Genomic DNA, 21,371 nt, shown 5'->3' on the forward strand with positions numbered 1-21,371 from the left:
TGTTTGCCTCTGCATGGATTTTAAAATGTTATTATTGATGGACTTGTTATTTGCCTCTGCATGCACTTTAAAATGTTATTGATAGGCGCGTTATTACGTTTGCCTCTGCATGCACTTTGAAATGTTGTTATTGATAGGCGCGTTATTCCGTTTGCCTCTGCATGGACTTTTAAACGTTATTGATAGGTGTGTTATTAGGTCTGCCTCTGTATGCACTTTAAAATGTTGTTATTGATACGCGCGTTATTACGTTTGCCTCTGCATGGATTTTAAAATGTTATTATTGATGGACTTATTACGTTTGCCTCTGCATGCACTTTAAAATGTTGTTGTTGATAGGCGTGTTATTACGTTTGCCTCTCCATGGACTTTAAAATGTTATTGATAGGCGTGTTATTACGTTTGCCTCTGCATGCACTTTAAAATGTTATCGATAGACATTTTATTATGTTTGCCTCTGCACGCACGTTAAAATGTTAATAGGCGTATTATTATGTTTGCCTTTGCACACATTTTAAAATGTCATTAATAGGCGTGTTATTACATTCGCCTCTGTATGTACTTTAAAATGTTATTGATAAGCGTGTTATTACATTTTCCTTTGCATCCACTTTAAAATGTTATCTATAGGCTTGTTATCACATTTGCCTCTGCATGCATTTTAAAATGTTATTATTGATGCACTTGTTATTACGTTTGCCTATGCATGCACTTTAAAATGTTATTGATAGGCACGTTATTACGTTTGCCTCTGCATGCACTTTGAAATGTTGTTATTGATAGACGCGTTATTACGTTTGCCTCTGCATGCACTTTAAAATGTTGTTGATAGGCGTGTTATTACGTTTGCCTCTCCATGGACTTTAAAATGTAATTGATAGGCGTGTTATTACGTTTGCCTCTGCATGCACTTTAAAATGTTATTGATAGGCGTGTTATTATGTTTACCTCTGTATGCACTTTAAAATGTTATTGATAGACATTTTATTATGTTTGCCTCTGCACAAACTTTAAAATTTAAATAGGCGTGTTATTGTTTGCCTTTGCACACATTTTAAAATGTCATTAATAGGCGTGTTATTACGTTCGCCTCTGTATGTACTTTAAAATGTTATTGATAAGCGTGTTATTACATTTTCCTTTGCATCCACTTTAAAATGTTATCTATAGGCTTGTTATTACGTTTGCCTCTGTATGCACTTTAAACTGTTATTGATAGGAGTGTTATTATGTTTGGCTCTGCATGCACTATAAAATGTTATTGATGGGAGTGTTATTATGTTTGGCACTGGATGCACTATAAAATGTTATTGATAGGCGTGTTATCACGTTTAGCATGCTGCATGCATGTGAGTTTTTATTCACAATTTTACTGGAGCAAATAAACACACCTGTTTCCTTCCAGACACATCCAGGGAAACGAGAGCAGGAAGTATGCCGGTTTGTCCAAGCAGCTGACGAGCAACGTCGGAGGTAAACTGTTTATCATCGCTGATGTCCAGGTGCTGCACGCATAAAAAGCCTTGCTTTATCTCAAAGCGCTTCACACGAAGCCCCCGCCTCCCGCCCACCAACCTGCAATACGTCCAGCTGCCCGATGACGGCCAGCAGCTGCGCGGTGCTCATCTCCAGCCGCTTGAGCTGGTGCAGCGTGAGCGAGCGCAGCCGGTCCTTCAGGCCCAGCAGCGGGTTCAGGTTAGTGACCGAGGTGTTGGACAGGTCCAGGCTCTCCAGCCGGGGAAGAGCGCACACGCCCGCCAGGCCCGAGTTGTAGAAGTCCACGTTGGCCAGGGAGAGGGCGCGCAGGCCCTGCAGGGAGCTGAAGCAATGTCTGCTGGGCTCCTCCAGGGAGGACATGGTTAGACCCGTGAGGACAAGACGCTGGAGGGACTCCTGCGGGGTGGGACATGACCGCGTCTGTCACTTAATTTAGCCTTTATTTAACCTGGTATAATCCCATTAAGCTCAAAGAGCTCTTTTCCAAGGGGTGCATAAAACATCAAATGTACAACATTAAAACTTGCTCACATAACATGCATACAGACAAGGTGGACTGCAATCCATCCATCCATCCATCCATCCATCCATCCATCCATCCATTTTCTTCCGTTTATCTACCTACACAGTGGCCTAGTGGTTAGAGCAGAGATGCCCATTACGTCCGTAGCGAGCTACCGGTCGATCGCTGAGGGTGTGTCAGTCGATGGCCAGCCAGGCTTTTCAAAATATAGACCTAAAAACTAGCGATCATCAATCTTCACCCAGGCTTTTAAAAAAATAAACCTAAAAATTAGCGATCATCAATTTTCACCAAGACTCACTTGATTGACATTCACGGCACCCAAGGGTCTTCTGAGATGACGCTGGCTGCTGCGAGATCATTATTAAGGAAAAATGACCGACAGGACGGCGAAAAACACTTTTTATTTCAACAGACTGTGGCGCCATACCTTCCGTCAAAACTCTAAAGCCCAGTTCCTATCTTCACAATAAAAGCGCTGCTTCATGCTGCCTGCGCTAACAAAATAAGAGTCTCGGAAAGCTGACGTGCACAAGTGAGCAAGCTATGGAATTCGCCGCCAATGTTTTTCTTGTAAAGTGTATGGAAGCTGGATAAATAAGATGCCAAAAACCAACAACTTTCATGTGGTATTGTACAGAAAGGACGACTTTTTTTGTCCTCCATTCAAAAATGTGTACGTAATCATCACTACTGTCTGATTCCAATCAATGCAAGTCATCAGAATCAGGTAATACACCAACTTCTATTTTTGTCTTCATGAAAGAAAGACATGTATGTGTTACACATGCTTGTATTATCATTAAACGCATTTAACTTGTTAACAAAAACCTCACTTTCATAAATAAATAGATATAAATGATATATATGAATGAGATAGATCTCCTCGATTTGGTCAATTGAAAAGTAGCTCGCCTGCAGAAAAAGTGTGGGCACCCCTGGGTTAGAGTGTCCGCCGTGAGATCGGTAGGTCGTGGGTTCAAATCCCGGCCGAGTCATACCAAAGAATATAAAAACGGGAACCATTACCTCCCTGCTTGGCACTCAGCATTAAGGGTTGTAATTCGGGGTTAAACCACCCAAAAATGATTCCCGGTCGTGGCACCGCTGCTTCCCACTGCTCCCCTCATCTCCCAGGGGGTGATCAAGGGTGATGGGTCAAATGCCGAGAATAATTTTGCCACATCTAGTGTGTGTGTGACAATCGTTGGTACTTTAACTTTTAACTTTATCCAAGGTCGGGTCGCGGGGTCAGCAGCCTAACCAGGGAAGCCCAGACTTTCCTCTCTCCAACCACATCGTCCAGCTCTTCCCAGGGGATCCCGAGGCGTTCCCAGGCCAGCCAGGCGACATAGTATTCCCAACGTGTCCTGGGTCTTCCCTGTGGCTTCCTACTGGTCGGACGTGTCCTAAACACCTCCCTAGGGAGGCGTTCGGGTGGCATCCTGATAACATACTTGAACCACCTCATCTGGCTCCTCTCGATGTGGAGGAGCAGTGGCTTTACCTAAGCTCCTCCCGGATGACAGAGCTTCTCACCCTATCTCTAAGGGAGAGCCCCGCCACCCGGCGGAGGAAACTCATTTCAGCCGCTTGTACCCGTGATCTTGTCCTTTCGCTCATAACCCAAAGCTCATGACCATAGGTGAGGATGGGAACGTAGATCGACCGATAAATTGAGAGCTTTGCCTTCCGGCTCAGCTCCTTCTTCACCACAACGGATCGATACAGCGTCCGCATTACTGAAGCAACGCACCGATCCGCCTGTCGGTCTCACCATCCACTCTTCCCTCACTGGTGAACAAGACTCCTAGGTACTTGAATTCCCCCCCAACCCGGAGATGGCACCCCTCCCTTTTCCGGGCAATCCTTTCACAGAAGCTTTAAAATAATTTAATGTAACAAGGGTTTGAAGTTGAAGATTCGATTGTAGGTTATTCCAAGCCTTCAGTGCTGAAAACCTAAATGCTTTCCTGCCCAGTTCAGTTCATACTTTGGGGACGACAAATTGCAGAATTGAAGGAAGATTGTGACTTCTTTGTTAAAAGACAAGACAGATGAGATGCTCACTGCACTCCCATGCTGAGACTGTTCAACATACCTGACAGTGTTTATTAGTAGACAGTCCTCGCAGAATGTCAGGGATGGTGAGGTCTGCGTTGACCCTGGCAGCGTCCAGCTCTGACAGCCTGTGAACACACAGGGCTCTCTGAAAGGCCTCTGCAGATATCCGCGCGGTGCGGATGTACGCTCGCCTTAGCCGCAGGTACTCGCTGTTCCAGAACACTGCGACCGTGCTGTCGTTCAACAAACCTGCGGCAGAACATACATTACTTTTTTTTTTTTTGCACAACTGAACAAAGAGATATTTATAATGTCTAATACTTAATTCACAACTCTATTGTAATATTATATAAATAATATACTGTACAGGCCAAAGGTTTGGACACTTCTTCTCATTTCAGTGTATGTTCTATTTTCATGACTATTTACATTGTAGATTGTCACTGATGGCATCAAAACTATGAGACCTGTGAAGTGAAAACCATTACAGGTGACTACATCTTAACCTCGTAAGGCCCAAGCTGTTTGTTTACATGCTTTTTTATTTCTCTTTGCCATTTGGGCTTATTGGACCCTAATTACAAAAAAAACTGAGAATAATCTTTTGATATGATGTACTTCATGTTTAGTTACAAGCTAATTCTTATTTTTACACTTTTTTCTCCAAATCCCATTGTATGTTATACTCTTCTGACACCACCAGGTGGCAGTTTAAGTGTCCACATAAGTGGCCAAAAGACCCTAATTCAGAAATGTACACAATTTTGGAAATAAGAACTAAAAGGTGCTGTCCACACATGTGGCCACTAAGCCGTTAGAGCATATATATATATATATATATATATATATATATATATATATATATATATATATATATATATATATATATGTATATATATGTATATGTATGTATATGCCTGAGCGGCTAGGAGACTCTGAGAGTAACAAGCAACAAGCGGTAGAAAATGGATTAGAAAGGACAGATTTGTTTTTAACCCGGAATTCCAATGCATCCATGACTCTTTGCTATATTATACACGCGCCCCCAACTCCGTCCACCTCAAACGACGCACGGAGAGGGTGGGGGGAGGGGGGTAGTGGGAGGGGTTTGGTGCTAGCTGGGTGTATAATATGGCCAAGAGTCCTGGATGCATTGGAATACTGGGTAATTATTATGTTGCGTTTAAAATGTGTTACAGAGCCAATGTTCTCCAGAAATGTGTTTGGTGTGGGTTCACAGAGTGTGGCGCATGTTAGTAAGAGTGTTAAAGTTGTTTTATATCACAACCATCAGTGTGATCTGTATGGCTGTGGAACAAGACCCCTGGTTTACACATAGTAAAAGCAAAAAACCTCCTCCGCCATTTTGGAAATGATGACAGGTGTCCTAATCAATAAATGTGAATAAATAAATAAATCACTTTATGTACAGCCAGCAGAGAGCATAGTGATTTCAGATAGCATAAGAACAAGTACAGTATATACATTAGAAGTACATTTGATTATTTACATTAGGTTGTTTATAATCCGGAGAGATGGGATGTGAATGGAGGAGGGTATTAGTAAAGTGTTGAAGTTGCCTGGAGGTGTTGTTTTAGAGCGGTTTTGAAGGAATATAGAGATGCACTGTCTTTTACAACTGTTGGGAGTGCATTCCACATTGATGTGGCATAGAAAGAGAATCAATCAATGTTTATCTATATAGCCCTAAATCACAAGTGTCTCAAAGGGCTGCACAAGCCACAACGACATCCTCGGTTCAGAGCCCACATAAGGGCAAGGAAAAACTCAATACCCAGTGGGATGTCAATGTGGATGACAATGAGAAACCTTGGAGAGGACCGCAGATGTATGAGTTAAGACCTTTGTTAGATCGGAATCTGGGTTTAACGTGGTTTGTGGAGCTCCCCCCGAATGCTGCTGAGATAGGCTCCAGCATCCCGACAAGCGGTAGGAAATGGATGGATGGATGTTATAATGGTTTAATAGGGCCCTGATAGATTTGAATATCATTGCGGTTGTTGCTCACCAGGGTTACTATCAATACAAGATTATAAACTGTGTTTACCTTCTGTAGCCATTTTAGCCAGCAGCTGGTCGGCGAGCTCCTGCGGGAAGAGCACCGCCTCCCTGAAGCACAGAGACCCATCGGGACGCTTGACGCAGAAACACTGCAGGTTGTGACTCACGAAGGTCAGGCAAAGGTCCGTCAGAGCCGCCGGGGACGCTTCGTCCTGCACAACAACACGCAGCAGCTTTGCATCCATTTTGCTCATCACGGAGCTACAAAGAACAGCGCACAAGAACGTACCGTGTTGAGGAAGCTGCGGGCCATGGCGGGGGAGCTACTAAGCCGGTTAGCTTGTGTTGGACACCAAACCCCGGGCTCTCACTAGGCTGCTGAGCGGCTCTCTTGTCTGGTCGCCGGGAGACCAGCTCGGTAGCCAGCTAACATCTAGCTAGCTTACTTGTCGTCGCCTTCGTTCGCTCTCCGAGCGGCCGCCCGCTTTGCTTCTAATCATATTTGGAGGATTAAAACCCGAACGCTGTTGGTTGCGAGCCGGTTGGAGTCCAAGCGTGTTTATTAATAATAGCTGGCGAGGAGGGAGATATTTGACGTGACGACTTGTAAACAGAGGTCACCACGCCGGAAGTACATTACTCAAAGAGGCGTGGCTACGGGACAGAGTTGCCAAATAGGTAATTGTAAGGCACTGTCACACCAATTTTCTTCCCCCCTACAAAAACTTTGATTAATACAGACGTTTTGTTAACGCTATATTATAAAAATACAGACGTTTTGTTAACGCTATATTATAAAAAAAAAAACAATTTACAAACAAAAGCTATGAGATGACGCATTTACTTCCGGGGTCACGTTTCCTCTTATGTCATCCCACAGCTTGTGTTTGTAAATTGTTTTTTAAATTTTTTTATATGATATAGCGTTAACAAAACGTCTGCATTTTTATAATTTAGCGTTATCCATCCATCTTCTTCCGCTTATCCGAGGTCGGGTCGCGGGGGCAGCAGCCTAAGCAGGGAAGCCCAGACTTCCCTCTCCCCAGCCACTTCGTCTAGCTCTTCCCGGGGGATCCCGAGGCGTTCCCAGGCCAGCCAGGAGACATAGTCTTCCCAACGTGTCCTGGGTCTTCCCCGTGGCCTCCTACCGGTTGGACGTGCCCGAAACACCTCCCTAGGGAGGCGTTCGGGTGGCATCCTGACCCGATGCCCGAACCACCTCATCTGGCTCCTCTCCATGTGGAGGAGCAGCGGCTTTACTTTGAGTTCCTCCCGGATGGCAGAGCTTCTCACCCTATCTCTAAGGGAGAGCCCCGCCACACGGCGGAGGAAACTCATTTCGGCCATTTGTATCCGTGATCTTATCCTTTCGGTCATGACCCAAAGCTCATGACCATAGGTGAGGATGGGAACGTAGATCGACCGGTAAATTGAGAGCTCTGCCTTCCGGCTCAGCTCCTTCTTCACCACAACGGATCGGTACAACGTCCGCATTACTGAAGACGCCGCACCGATCCGCCTGTCGATCTCAGGATCCACTCTTCCCCCACTCGTGAACAAGACTCCTAGGTACTTGAACTCCTCCACTTGGGGCAGGGTCTCCTCCCCAACCCGGAGATGGCATTCCACCCTTTTCCGGGCGAGAACCATGGACTCGGACTTGGAGGTGCTGATTCTCATTCCGGTCGCTTCACACTCGGCTGCGAACCGATCCAGTGAGAGCTGAAGATCCCGGTCAGATGAAGCCATCAGGACCACATCATCTGCAAAAAGCAGAGACCTAATCACGCGGTCACCAAACCGGAACCCCTTATATTTTTATAATATAGCGTGTAATAATCATGACCCCGGTAGTAAATGGGGGGGGGGGAATTTGGCGTGACACCGCCGAACGACAAGCTTTAAAATATTGTACTTTTGCTACAGTGTGGCATTACCAAATGGTGTCTACATTTAAGGGCTCAGAGTATCGTACATTTCCAGGGAACTATCCGTATTTCCTTGAATTGCCGCCGGGACGCTAATTCATTCAAAACCTTTTCTCACTCCTGCGCTTACCAAAGGCATGTCTAGCATTAAAAGATTACAGTTGGTACAAAATGCGGCTGCTAGACTTTTGACAAGAACAAGAAAGTTTGATCACATTACGCCTGTACTGGCTCACCTGCACTGGCTTCCTGTGCACTTAAGATGTGACTTTAAGGTTTTACTACTTACGTATAAAATACTACACGGTCTAGCTCCATCCTATCTTGCCGATTGTATTGTACCATATGTCCCGGCAAGAAATCTGCATTCAAAAGACTCCGGATTATTAGTGATTCCTAAAGCCCAAAAAAAGTCTGCGGGCTATAGAGCGTTTTCCGTTCGGGCTCCAGTACTCTGAAATGCCCTCCCGGTAACAGTTCGAGATGCTACCTCAGTAGAAGCATTTAAGTCTCACCTTAAAACTCATTTGTATACTCGAGCCTTTAAATAGACCTCCTTTTTAGACCAGTTGATCTGCCGCTTCTTTTCTTTTTTCTCCTATGTCCCCCCTTCCCTTGTGGAGGGGGTCCGGTCCGATGACCATGGATGAAGTACTGGCTGTCCAGAGTCGAGACCCAGGATGGACCGCTCGTCGGGACCCAGGATGGACCGCTCGCCTGTGTGTCGGTTGGGGACATCTCTACGCTGCTGATCCGCCTCGGCTTGAGATGGTTTCCTGAGGACGGGACTCTCGCTGCTGTCTTGGATCCGCTTTGAACTGAACTCTCGCGGCTGTGTTGGAGCCACTATGGATTGAACTTTCACAGTATCATGTTAGACCCGCTCGACATCCATTGCTTTCGGTCTCCTAGAGGGGGGGGGTTGCCCACTTTTGAGGTCCTCTCCAAGGTTTCTCATAGTCAGCATTGTCACTGGCGTCCCACTGGATGTGAATTCTCCCTGCCCACTGGGTGTGAGTTTTCCTTGCCCTTTTGTGGGTTCTTCCGAGGATGTCGTAGTCGTGATGGTTTGTACAGTCCTTTGAGACATTTGTGATTTAGGGCTATTTAAATAAACATTGATTGATTGATTGATAAAAGTAAGCATGCGCTAATTATTTTAAAGCCTCTTAACACTCCAGCACTTACCAAGGCATGCAGTAAAAATTTTAGTGTGATGTAAGGATGGAAAAATGGGTTGTACTTGTATAGCGCTTTTCTACCCCTTTTTTTTAAGGAGCCCAAAGCGCTTCGACTCTACTTCCACATTCACCCATTCACACATATTGATGGCGGGAGCTGCCATGCAAGGCGCTCACCAGGACCCATCAGGAGCAAGGATAAAGTGTCTTCCCCAAGGACACAACGGACGTGACTAGGATGGCAGAAGGTGGGGTTTGAACCAGTAACCCTCAGATTGCTGGCAAAGCCACTCTATCAACTTTGCCACGTGTCATCATGAAAAGCACATTTAATTAAAAAAAAAAAACTTTATTATGGTCCTACCTTTATTAATAAATATAGTCCATCCCAGCTCCTTCAGATCATAAGCATCAATAACTTGTTTATAGAAGTCTTCCTTATATTTTTTCAGTTTGATGGAGATCTTCCTTTATTACGTTCTGCTTCGATTGAAGGTCCAGTTTAGAAAACTGCTATCAGAAGGTCCGTCATATCCGTCCCAGCACATATCACGTCACTCATTCTCACTTTTCTGCAGCCGAGTAGTCGCAAGAAGGATCACTAGCACCCTCTACCACCAGGAGGCGGGAGTCATTTAATGAGTCATATTTGACACACGCAGCTAGGTTATTGTGACGGTCTCAAGCCGTCGTCTTGCGGGTTCACAGGACCACCAAGGAAGGGCATGGCTTGAGCAGTTTGACTTTGTTTATTTTTCAATAAAACCTCAGTCCAGGTCGCTCTTCCGCTCCTCCTCTCCGCCATCTTGGGCCGGGCTCCAGTGTGCCTAACTGTCGACTCCACCTCTCCACAGGTACCGGTATATTAATAAAACATAGCTGCTTACTGTCTTTTTAGCATAAAACATTTATTTGATATTTATTGTATGTATTTATAATCAGTTAAAACGATACAAGTTTAGTGCGAGTATTTTTAAAGTTGTGCACTTGAAACATAATAGTGTTTATGGAACCGCAATAGTTGTTTTTATTATTTTTGTTATTATTATTATCATTGTAATCTATTGTTATGGTTTTGCCTCTTTGTGATGTTAAGTTCCTGTTATACAGTACATGCCTTGAGCTCTTATTTTGAAGGTGAAAAAGAAGGGACATTATGTCATCTTGGAGTGGAGCAGAGTTTTTGAAAAGAAGCGAAATAAAGTGGTCCTCGTTTTTTTTTTGTTTTTTTTTAAATGCTTATTTGTAAATTTAAAAAATTAAGTGTTCCTTGTTTAAAACTAGAGCCTCCCCTCCAAGATGACATAATTTCCGTTCTTTTTCACCTTCAAAATAAGAGCTCAATGCATATACTGTGTAACAGGAACTTAACATCACAAAGAGGCAAAACCATAAAAATAGGTTACATCATCATTATTTGTGTTTATTTTTTTCCTTGGAACAGCAATAGCTGGCGAAGAGGTATATTTTTGACGTCTTGTAAACAGAGGTCACAACGCCGGAAGTACATTACTCAAAGGGGCGTAGCTACGGGACAGAGTTGCCAAATGGGTAATTGTAAGGCGCCGAACGATAAGCTTTAAAATATTGTATTTTGAGGCAATACATTTGTGTGTTTTGCTAAAACGTGGCATTACAAAATGGTGTTTACATTTAAAGGGTAAAATTATCGTACATTTTTAGGGAATTAGTCATTCATAGAGGGTGAACTTTTAGCGCTAATACAATAATTATCGTACGTCTGGCAACGCTGCTACGGGAACTTGCAAGGGACTGTTACTAAACCAGTTTTAACTAAACGCCACGCACAATCTCTTAACTTCCAAAAAAACATTTATTTGATGTTTATTGTATGCATGTATAATCAGTTAAAACGATACGTTCGTAGTGAGAGTATTTTTAAAGTTGTGCTCTTGAAAGATAGATTGTTTATGGAACAGGAAGGTCACAGCTAGCTGAGGTAGATAACGATTATTATTCATTTACCAGAAAACTAAAGACAAATAATGGCGGGACTCATCAACTTTGAGGACGAGGAAGAAGTGAAGCAGTTTCTGGATAATTTAGGAGTGGAGTACAGCTTCCAGTGCTACAAGGACAACGACCCTGAAGGTAAAATTAAATATAAAAAAGAAAAACCAAACTTTGTTTTGTTAGCTTGCATTGGGGGTCATTGGTACGGTGGCCGATATGGACAAACACAAAACCACATGCAACAGGGAAAATGTATTACATTTAACTCCACGCAGAAGGTCATCAAAGCTCACACCAGCATTTTGGAACACGAATAAAGTAATATAAGAAAGGTATAAGTATAATAAATATATTTGTTATTTAGAATTTTTACTTTTGCTCCTCATTGCATAAAACTGTGGTGCGTTCAATGACCCTCGATTTAAGTCAGAAACTCAGGCGCCACTAGGTTTTAAAGGCCTACTGAAATTATATTTTCTTATTTAAATGGGTATAGCCGGTCCATTCCATGTGTCATACTTGATAATTTCGCGATATTGCCATATTTTTGCTGAAAGGATTTAGTAGAGAATATTGACGATAAAGTTCGCAACTTTTGGTCACTAATAAAAAAGCCCTGCCTGTACCAGACGTAGCGGACGATGTGCGCATGACGTCACGGGTTGTAGGGCTCCTCACATTGTTTATAATCATAGCCTCCAGCAGCAAGAGCTATTCGGACCGAGAAAGCGACAATTTCCCCATTAATTTGAGCGAGGATGAAAGATTCGTGGATGAGGAAAGTTAGAGTGAAGCTCAAAAAAAAAAAGGCAACAACTCCGTTTCAGATGTAATTAGACACATTTCCTAGGATAATTCTGGAAGATCCCTTATCTGCTTATTGTGTTAATAGTGTTTTAGTGAGATTATAAAGTCATACCTGAAAGTCGGAGGGCTGCGGCTGCCAATGGAGGAGCCAAGATCATAGCTGCCTTTTTGACAGCTACAGGAGGAGGTTGCATAATCCACTCAAGTCTCCAGTAAGAGCCCAGGCATGTGATTTGAACTTAATAAAAAAGACTGAAAATAAACTGGGGGTCTGGGGCCCACAGGTTCAGGGCTTTAAGAACACAGGTGCCTGGACCTGTGTTCTGTTGTATTCTCCGTCTTCCATGTCGAGAGCAGTTTTGATTTGGGCTTACATGGTAAACAACTAAAATGAATGTTTTGGGCATTGTTTTATCCAGACGCATATATTTGTCCAAATGCAGCCAAGTAGACGCATTGTGGGTCTCCTGAGCGTCGTCTATATTGTTAAAAGAAAAATCTAAAGAAGAGAATCCCTCTGCCATCTTCCACTAGTTTTTAAAATATATAAATCGCCTGCTTGAATATTCACTCTTCTCTTCTCCGACTCTCGTCGTCATTTGGGATGTGCGCGTCTCGTCGTCATTTGGGATGTGCGCGTCTGTTGTGATTTCCCTTCCTGGTTTGATGACCCACCCTATATTGCCTCATCATAGCAAACCACCAACCAAACATAGATTTTCTTATATGTAAACCAGCCAATCATCAGTGATGATTGCTTCGCTTCGGAGCTTAGATTTTTAGGTAATTTTTTTATGGAAAACTGTAGTTTTACAACTGGGTTATCAAAAACTGTACTCCTTACGGGAAAACCATAGTTGTTGGCAAGTGTGGCAAACAGACGGATCAAGATTTTAACACACATTGTAGGTCGGAAAAAACAAAGAAAAACTGAAAATATTTTTTTATATTTTTACAGAGATAAAAAAAGACAGATTTCCGACAATAGCCGGAAAAATCACATGCCTGGAGCCGACTTAATATCACAATTTTCCCATCCAAAAACTTGCTGGTTGACGTAGAGAAACATGTTCGCTTGACCGCTCTGTGTTAAAGCTTCACAACAAACAAAGAAACACCGGCTGTGTTTCGGTGCTAAAGGCAGCTGCAATCCACCGCTTTCCACCAACAGCATTCTTCTTTGACGTCTCCATTATTAATTGAACAAATTGCAAAAGATTCAGCAACACAGTTGTCCAAAATACTGTGTAATTATGCGATGAAAATAGACAACTTTTAGCCGTGTGTGGTGCTGGGCTAATATGTTCGCTACCACCAATAACGTCACAAACACGCGTCATCATTCCGCGACGTTTTCAACAGGAAACTCCGCGGGAAATTTGAAATTGCAATTTAGTAAACTAAAAAGGCCGTATTGGCATGTGTTGCAATGTTAATATTTCATCATTGGTATATAAACTATCAGACTGCGCGGTTGGTAGTAGTGGGTTTCAGTAGGCCTTTAAAGACCGAGGTACAGGAGATGCACTAATAATAACATGATTATAGTAATAATTATTGTTTATTGTACTGTTACGCTTGTGTGTCTAAGTCAGGGGTGTCCAAAGTGCGGCCCGCGGGTCATTTTTTAACGGCCCCACGGCACATTTTAAGAATACAATTGAAAAAAATTAAAAACATAAAAAGTGATATAAAAGAGTAAACGGGTGAAATGTAACAAGAAATTGTTGCAATGCTTACTTTTATAACACAAAGCTGCCATGCAGGCTGTTTTTTTCTTTAAAAAATAATAATGAATCAAAATCCATGTCATTATGAATTATTGACCTATTCAAGGCTTCGATTAGGTCACATTAAATATTCCACTTGGAGATATTTTTTGGGGGAAATGTTGCATATTTCGTGTTTCGCCATATAAAAATCTGAGCTGTTTTTTTTTTTTTTTAAAAAGGGCCTAAAACAAACAAACAAAACACAAAACAACAATAACACTTAAAATTGACGGATATATCTGAAATTGATCTTGAGATTATGGTGCTAAAAGTAAACAGTAAAAAAAATGTATAATTTATTTTTTAATACTTTAATAAGTAGGACACTTTTGGATCCCCAATTTTTGTGTGATTTGTTTTTAAGTGTCATTGGTCAAAAAATTATAATGAATCAAAATCCAAAATTAAGGCTCCAATTATTATATAATCTCAAATATTCCACCTAAAAAAAGTTATTGGGTGAAAATATTGCGTATTTTGTGTTTTTTCCATTTTTTTTCTTCTAATGTTGATCTAGAGATTTCAAACTTGCATAATAATAAAAATTATAATACTGAATAATGACACAATTTTTATTTTATTTTTTATTTTTTTACCAAAACCCTTTGGGGTCTCCGGGATCATAACTGAGTGGAGACCTGAATGTATATTTTTTATACATACACTGTATTGGATTTTAAAATAAAAATTATGAAAATGGCCCCCGCTTGCTCTGATTTTTCAGTGTGCGGCCCTCAGTGGAAAAAGTTTGGACACCCCTGGTCTAAGTGGACACAATTTAACAGCAAGCCAAACTCCCTCCAAAATGAATATGGGAGTCAGGAAGTAACATTCTAGCTCCACTAGACGGCGCTGTCAAATCCAGTATGAACCAAAGTGAAACTGAAGAAAACATAGATAAATAAATGACTGCAAAGAAGTAAATAAACATTCTTATATACAAGTGAACACAATATGGATTTATTCCAAATCTCCCCAAAATTCACTAAACATGAAGCAATTGTGATGTAAACAAAAGTGAACAAACTTCACAAGTTAAATGAATGCATCACAACAGAACATGTAGTATGTATGTCTCATTAAGTTCCTAAAACAAATACTTACAGACGATGCTTGGGAAGGCGAGAACGAGACAAAGCTTAGAAGAAGTAGAAAAGGCAGCTTGAAGCAGAGATGTGGCTGAGAAACTCTTCTCCAGCTTGTTGATGTCAGATTTGTATCATAGCTGTGATTATGTCTATGATGCCACTCTGCATGTCAAAATAAAAGCCTGCATACACTCAAAGGTGCATTGCACACATTGTCACAGTGCATGTCAAAATAAAAGCCTGCATGTACTCAAAGGTGCATTGCACACGTTGTCAGAGTGCATGTCAAAATAAAAGCCTGCATGTACTCAAAGGTGCATTGCACACGTTGTCACAGTGCATGTCAAAATAAAAGCATCCACCGAATGCACTTTGGAAAATAAGGGCAGAACATGTATTATCATGATTTATATTCCCTACTGATGATTATCCTACATCACGCATGAGTCAGCTAAACTCTATTTTACACTCTGAATAATGGCAGGTTATATGATTATTGAAATAAATTCATATTCTGGCCACATTTGATGGCACTTTTTGTAAAAAAAAACAAAAAAAAACATCCTTTTTTTTTCGTTAAACAAAACCAATAGGGGTGCACAAAAATCGATTCACATCTGAATCGTGATTTTTATTCATCTTAATTCTATATGAATTCATTATTTTATAAAAAAGATTTAAGAAAACCATGGAAAACAATCAAAAAATCCATCAATGTTTATTTATATAGCCCTAAATCACAAGTGTCTCAAAGGGTTGCACAAGCCACAACGTCATCCGCGGTGCAGAGCCCACATAAGGGCAAGGAAAAACTCACCCCAGTGGGACGTTGATGACAATGCCTATGAGAAACCTTGGAGAGGACCGCATATACTGTGTGTGTGTGTGTATATATATATATGGGGTGTGTGTGTGCGCAGGTGTGTGTATATGTAGAGAGACAAAGAGAGAGAGTCCTTACAATGAGATAATTTTGAGGTAATGTGTTGAAGAAAAGGTAATAATCATTTGCTGTGTCATTTTTTAAGTTTAAATCGATTACAATATATATGTATGTATATATACAGTATATCAATCAATCAATCAATCAATCAATGATTATTTATATAGCTCTAAATCAGTAGTGTCTCAAAGGGCTGCACACAACACAAACCACTACGACATCCTCCGGCAAGTATGGAAGAGAGGGAAGTCTGGGCTTCTCTGCTTAGGCTGCTGCCCCCGCGACCCAACCTCGGATAAGAGTAAAAAGATGGACGGATGGTATTTACGCACTTATTTTTGCAGTATTTATCTGACACAAGTGGAAAATAACGCCTGCATTAAATATATATATATATATATATGTATATATATATATATATATATATATATATATATATGTATGTATGTGTTTCTGTGTATGTATATAAAATAAACATTTTTTTTATACAAATACTGTATATATAAAATACACCCCGCCTTCTGCCCAATTGTAGCTGTGATAGGCCCCAGCACCCCGCACAACCCCAAAGGAAATAAGCGGTAGAAAATGGATGGATATATAAAATACATTTTATTTATTTTTTTATCGATTTTAGAAAACTAGGAATTAAGATGAATAGGAATATATATACATATACAGTATATATATATATCTATGTGTATATACACACATATATACACAGTATATAAATATACACATACATATATGTATATATGTGTATATAAGTATACATTGATTACAAGCCAATAAACATGTGTATATATACATATATAGATATGTATGTGTACAGTATTTTTGTACGTATATATATATATATAATGTATATTTACACACATGTATATACATACATTATGTGTGTGTGTATATATATATATATATATATATATATATATGCATATATACATATATATATTTATGCATCTATAGATATGTTTATATATTCATATATATATATATATTCGGGCTTCACGGTGGCAGAGGGGTTGGACGGCGTGGTGCATTGGGAGAGTGGCCGTGGGCAACCCGAGGGTCCCTGGTTCAATCCTTACCTAGTACCAACCTCGTCACGTCCCTTGTGTCCTGGGCAAGACACTTCACCCTTGCTCCTGATGGGTGCTGGTTAGCACCTTGCATGGCAGCTCCCTCCATCAGTGTGTGAATGTGTGTGTGAATGGGTAAATGTGGAAGTAGTGTCAAAGCGCTTTAGTACCTTGAAGGTAGAAAAGCGCTATACAAGTACAACCCATTTATCATTTAGTGCGTCTGCCTCACAATACGAAGGTTATGAGTAGTCCTGGGTTCAATCCCGGGCTCGGGACCTTTCTGTGTGGAGTTTGCATGTTCTCCCCGTGACTGCGTGGGTTCCCTCCGGGTTCTCCGGCTTCCTCCCACCTCCAAAGACATGCACCTGGGGATAGGTTGATTGGCAACACTAAATGGTCCCTAGTGTGTGAATGTGAATGTTGTCTATCTGTGTTGACCCAAAAGGGAATAAGTGGTAGAAAATGGATGGACGGATATATATATATATACTCTTGACTTTATTTTGCTCAAACAATGGCATGTGAAACAAGTAAATAATTAGAACATCTTGTTGTGCATTGACTGACGCCTCCTGCTTGCACGTTGTTGTCGTCTTCCTGCCAGGATGCCATAGGCTCGCAGACTACTTGGAAGGAGTGAAGAAGAACTTTGAGTCTGCTGCACAAGTCCTGAAACAAAACTGTGACAAGAATGCTCACGCAGAGAGCTGCTACAAGCTGGGGTCTTATCATGTGACAGGCAAAGGTACGCCAAAGGATGCCAATAATACAACTTACAATAGTAAAGTTAATATGACTAAAGCCTTGAATTATTTATTTAACATAAAAAAAGAGTATTTTATACTACATAACAGTGGTTCTCAATTTTTTTCACCACCTTAGAAAAATCTTTGCTCTTCATAATGACCAAGACTATTACAGTAGCGCAATAGGCCTAAGTATTAATGAAAAACAAGACAACCCTTTTATTTAACACATGTATTTATTTTAACACTGTGTTTGGAATTAAAATAAAACACTGTACTTTCATCGTGATTTTTTTGACGTACCACTAGTGCCACAGTTTGAGAATACTTCGCATAATATCAAGACATCTTAGTTGAAATAATTGTTTCTCAAATTATTTTGCCCTGTCGCTGTTTTTTCATTCCTGAAATAAACATGTTTAGCCCATTTTTCCTCAAATAATAATAGTTTACAAAAAAAGTATATTTCTACAGCAAAGATGAGTTTATTGTCATCCTATTCTGCTTTATTTTGGAAAAAATTATGTATTTTTCTGTAATATTACACGTTTGTTCTCTCAACATTACAATTTTATTCTTGTAATATTAGTTGTTGTTTTTTAAGTGTTTTTCTTGTCATATTAGACATTTTTTTCTCTTAACATTACAATTTTATTCTTGTAAAATTTGGACTTTTTTTAAAAAAAGTTGTTTTTTTTAATAATGCACTTTTTTCTCTTAACATTACAATTTTATTCTTGTAATTTTTGGACTTTTTTTTCTAAAAAGTGTTTTTCTTGTGGTAATGCACATTTTTTTCTCTTAACATTACAATTTAATTATTGTAATATTCGGGCTTTTTTTTTTTTTTTTAAGACTTTTTCTTGTAATAATGCACCATTTTTTCTCATAACATTACATTTTTATTCTTGTAATAAAATTGATTAGATCGCAATTTTCACCAGTCCTGATGTGTGTGTCAAATTTGGTGAGTTTTGAAGCATTTTAAGGGGTTCAAATTACAGCTCAAAGAGGCAGCGATATAATAAATAATAATAATAAAACTTTAGAAATTCAATAGGGTCCTATGTCCCAAAGGGAAATCGGTCCCTAATAATAAAACCTCAGAAATTCAATAGGGTCCTTTGTCCCAAAGTGACATCGGTCTCTAATAATAATAAAACCTTAGAAATTCAATAGGGTCCTCTGTTCCAAAGGGACATTGGTCCCTAATAATAAAACCTTAGAAATTCAATAGGGTCCTCTGTCCCAAAGGGACATCGGTCCCTAATAATAATATAACTTTCGAAATTCAATAGGGTCCTCTGTCCCAAAGGGACATTAGGTCTCTAATAAAACCTTAGAAATTCAATAGGATCCTCTGTCCCAAAGGGACATTAGGTCTCTAATAAAACCTTAGAAATTCAATAGGATCCTCTGTCCCAAAGGGACATTAGGTCCCTAATAAAACCTTAGAAATTCAATATAGGGTCATCTGTCCCAAAGGGACATTCGGTCCCTAATAAAACCTCAGAAATTCAATAGGGTCCTCTGTCCCAAAGGGACATCGGTCCCAAATAATAAAACCTAAGAAATTCAATAGCATCGTTTGTCCCAAAGGGACATTCGGTCCCTAATAAAACCTTAGAAATTCAATAGGGTCCTCTGTCCCAAAGTGACATTGGTCCCTAATAATAATAAAACCTTAGAAATTCAATAGGGTCCTCTGTCCCAAAGGGACATCGGTCCCTAATAATAAAACCTTAGAAATTCAATATAGGGTCCTCTGTCCCAAAGGGACATCGGTCCCTAATAATAATATAACTTTAGGAATTCAATAGGGTCCTCTGTCCGAAAGGGACATCGGTCCCTAATAATAATAAAACTTTTGAAATTCAATAGGGTCCTCTGTCCCAAAGGGACATTAGGTCCCTAATAAAACCTTAGAAATTCAATATAGGGTCCCCTGTCCCAAAGGGACATCGGTCCCTAATGATAAAACCTCAGAAATTCAATAGGGTCCTCTGTCCCAAAGGGACATCGGTCCCTAATAATAAAACCTTAGAAATTCAATATAGGGTCCTCTGTCCCAAAGGGACATCGGTCCCTAATAATAATATAACTTTAGGAATTCAATAGGGTCCTCTGTCCGAAAGGGACATCGGTCCCTAATAATAATAAAACTTTTGAAATTCAATAGGGTCCTCTGTCCCAAAGGGACATTAGGTCCCTAATAAAACCTTAGAAATTCAATATAGGGTCCCCTGTCCCAAAGGGACATCGGTCCCTAATGATAAAACCTCAGAAATTCAATAGGGTCCTCTGTCCCAAAGGGACATCGGTCCCTAATAATAAAACCTTAGAAATTCGATAGGGTCCTCTGTCCCAAAGGGACATCGGTCCCTAATAATAAAACCTTAGAAATTCGAATGGGTCCTCTGTCCCAAAGGGACATCGGTCCCTAATAATTAAAAACCTTAAAATTCAATATAGGGTCCTCTGTCCCAAAGGGACATCGGTCCCTAATAATAAAACCTTAGAAATTCGATAGGGTCCTCTGTCCCAAAGGGACATCGGTCCCTAATAATTAAAAACCTTAGAAATTCAATATAGGGTCCTCTGTCCCAAAGGGACATCGGTCCCTATTAATAAAACCTCAGAAATTCAATAGGGTCCTCTGTCCCAAAGGGACATCGATCCCTAATAATAAAACCTTAGAAATTCGATAGGGTCCTCTGTCCCAAAGGGAGATTAGGTCCCTAATAAAACCTTAGAAATTCAATATAGGGTCCTCTGTCCCAAAGGGACATTAGGTCCCTAATAAAACCTTAGAAATTCAATATAGGGTCCTCTGTCCCAAAGGGACATCGGTCCCTAAAAATATTACAAGGTTTTTCTCGTAAAATATCTCAACTTTATTCTCATGTTATTGTGACTTAATCCTCATCACATATTATTAATTTTATCGAAAAAATACGAGCATTTTCCAACGTTTGTGACCAGGTGGCGTGACGGAGTGTCTACAGACAGCGTACTCCTGCTTCCTGCGCTCCTGCAACAGCGAGGAAAGAAGTCCGTAGACGCCTGTCACAACGTGGGCCTGCTCGCACACAACGGTCGCACCAGGGAGGGAGGACCCGACCTGGGCGTGGCCCGCCAGTACTACGAGAAGGCGTGCGCCGGCGGCTTCGCTCCCTCCTGCTTCAACCTGAGCGCCATGCACATCGACGGCAAAGGAGTGGCGCCGGATATGAAGCTGGCGCTGAAGTACGCCGACCGCGCCTGTGAGCTGGGACACGTGTGGGGCTGCGCCAACGCCAGCCGCATGTACAAACTTGGGGACGGCACGGAGAAGGACGAGAAGAAAGCGGAGGCGTTGAAGAATCGGGCGAGGGAGCTGCACGGCTTGCAGACGGAGAAGCAGCTCAAGTTTGGGGAGTGACATTGTGACCTTTTGAAATGTTCACATTCAATCTCTTTGAAGTCCCTTAAAATAGTTCAAATAAAATAAAGTTGTGCAGTACTTTGACCATCAGGAGGCGCTAAAACACAAGGGAAGTGTTTTCTTTTCTTTTTAGGGCTGTACCATGTTGGGAAGACTATGGGATCCCCCGGGAAGAGCTAGATGAAGTGGCTGGGGAGAGGGAAGTCTGGGCTTCCCTGCTTAGGCTGCTGCCCCGTGACCCGACCTCGGATAAGCGGAGGATGATGGATGGATGGATGGGTCCGGCAACACAGATGCATCCAGCTCATAGAGCAGGG

At 41.1% G+C, this 21,371-nt stretch overlaps 2 protein-coding genes across 5 annotated transcripts in view; one reads left to right on the forward strand and one right to left on the reverse strand.

Moving 5' to 3' along the window:
• Window positions 1–6,760, reverse strand: part of LOC133543616 (protein zyg-11 homolog) — a 41,218-nt gene extending 34,458 nt beyond the window's left edge. For all 4 annotated transcript variants that reach the window (XR_009804427.1, XM_061888295.1, XM_061888293.1 and 1 more), the window contains exons 1-5: window positions 6,396–6,760; window positions 6,153–6,318; window positions 4,122–4,333; window positions 1,576–1,893; window positions 1,392–1,505 (exon numbers count right to left, since the gene is read on the reverse strand). Coding sequence is in view for 3 of the 4 variants with exons in the window: in XM_061888295.1 (XP_061744279.1) it covers window positions 1,392–1,505; window positions 1,576–1,893; window positions 4,122–4,333; window positions 6,153–6,318; window positions 6,396–6,419 (834 nt within the window). In the remaining variant the exon portion in view is untranslated. The remainder of the gene's footprint in view (window positions 1–1,391; window positions 1,506–1,575; window positions 1,894–4,121; window positions 4,334–6,152; window positions 6,319–6,395) is intronic.
• A 4,011-nt stretch (window positions 6,761–10,771) lies between these two features.
• LOC133543528 (cytochrome c oxidase assembly factor 7-like) lies at window positions 10,772–21,144 on the forward strand. Its single transcript, XM_061888135.1, is given in 4 exon segments — window positions 10,772–11,327; window positions 17,489–17,629; window positions 20,613–20,669; window positions 20,672–21,144. Coding segments are annotated over 4 exon segments (684 nt in total). The 5' UTR covers window positions 10,772–11,221; the 3' UTR covers window positions 21,052–21,144.
• The last annotated feature ends 227 nt before the right edge of the window (window positions 21,145–21,371 follow it).

The sequence above is a fragment of the Nerophis ophidion genome, linkage group LG26 (genome assembly GCF_033978795.1).
Source record: "Nerophis ophidion isolate RoL-2023_Sa linkage group LG26, RoL_Noph_v1.0, whole genome shotgun sequence".
NCBI lineage: Eukaryota > Metazoa > Chordata > Actinopteri > Syngnathiformes > Syngnathidae > Nerophis > Nerophis ophidion.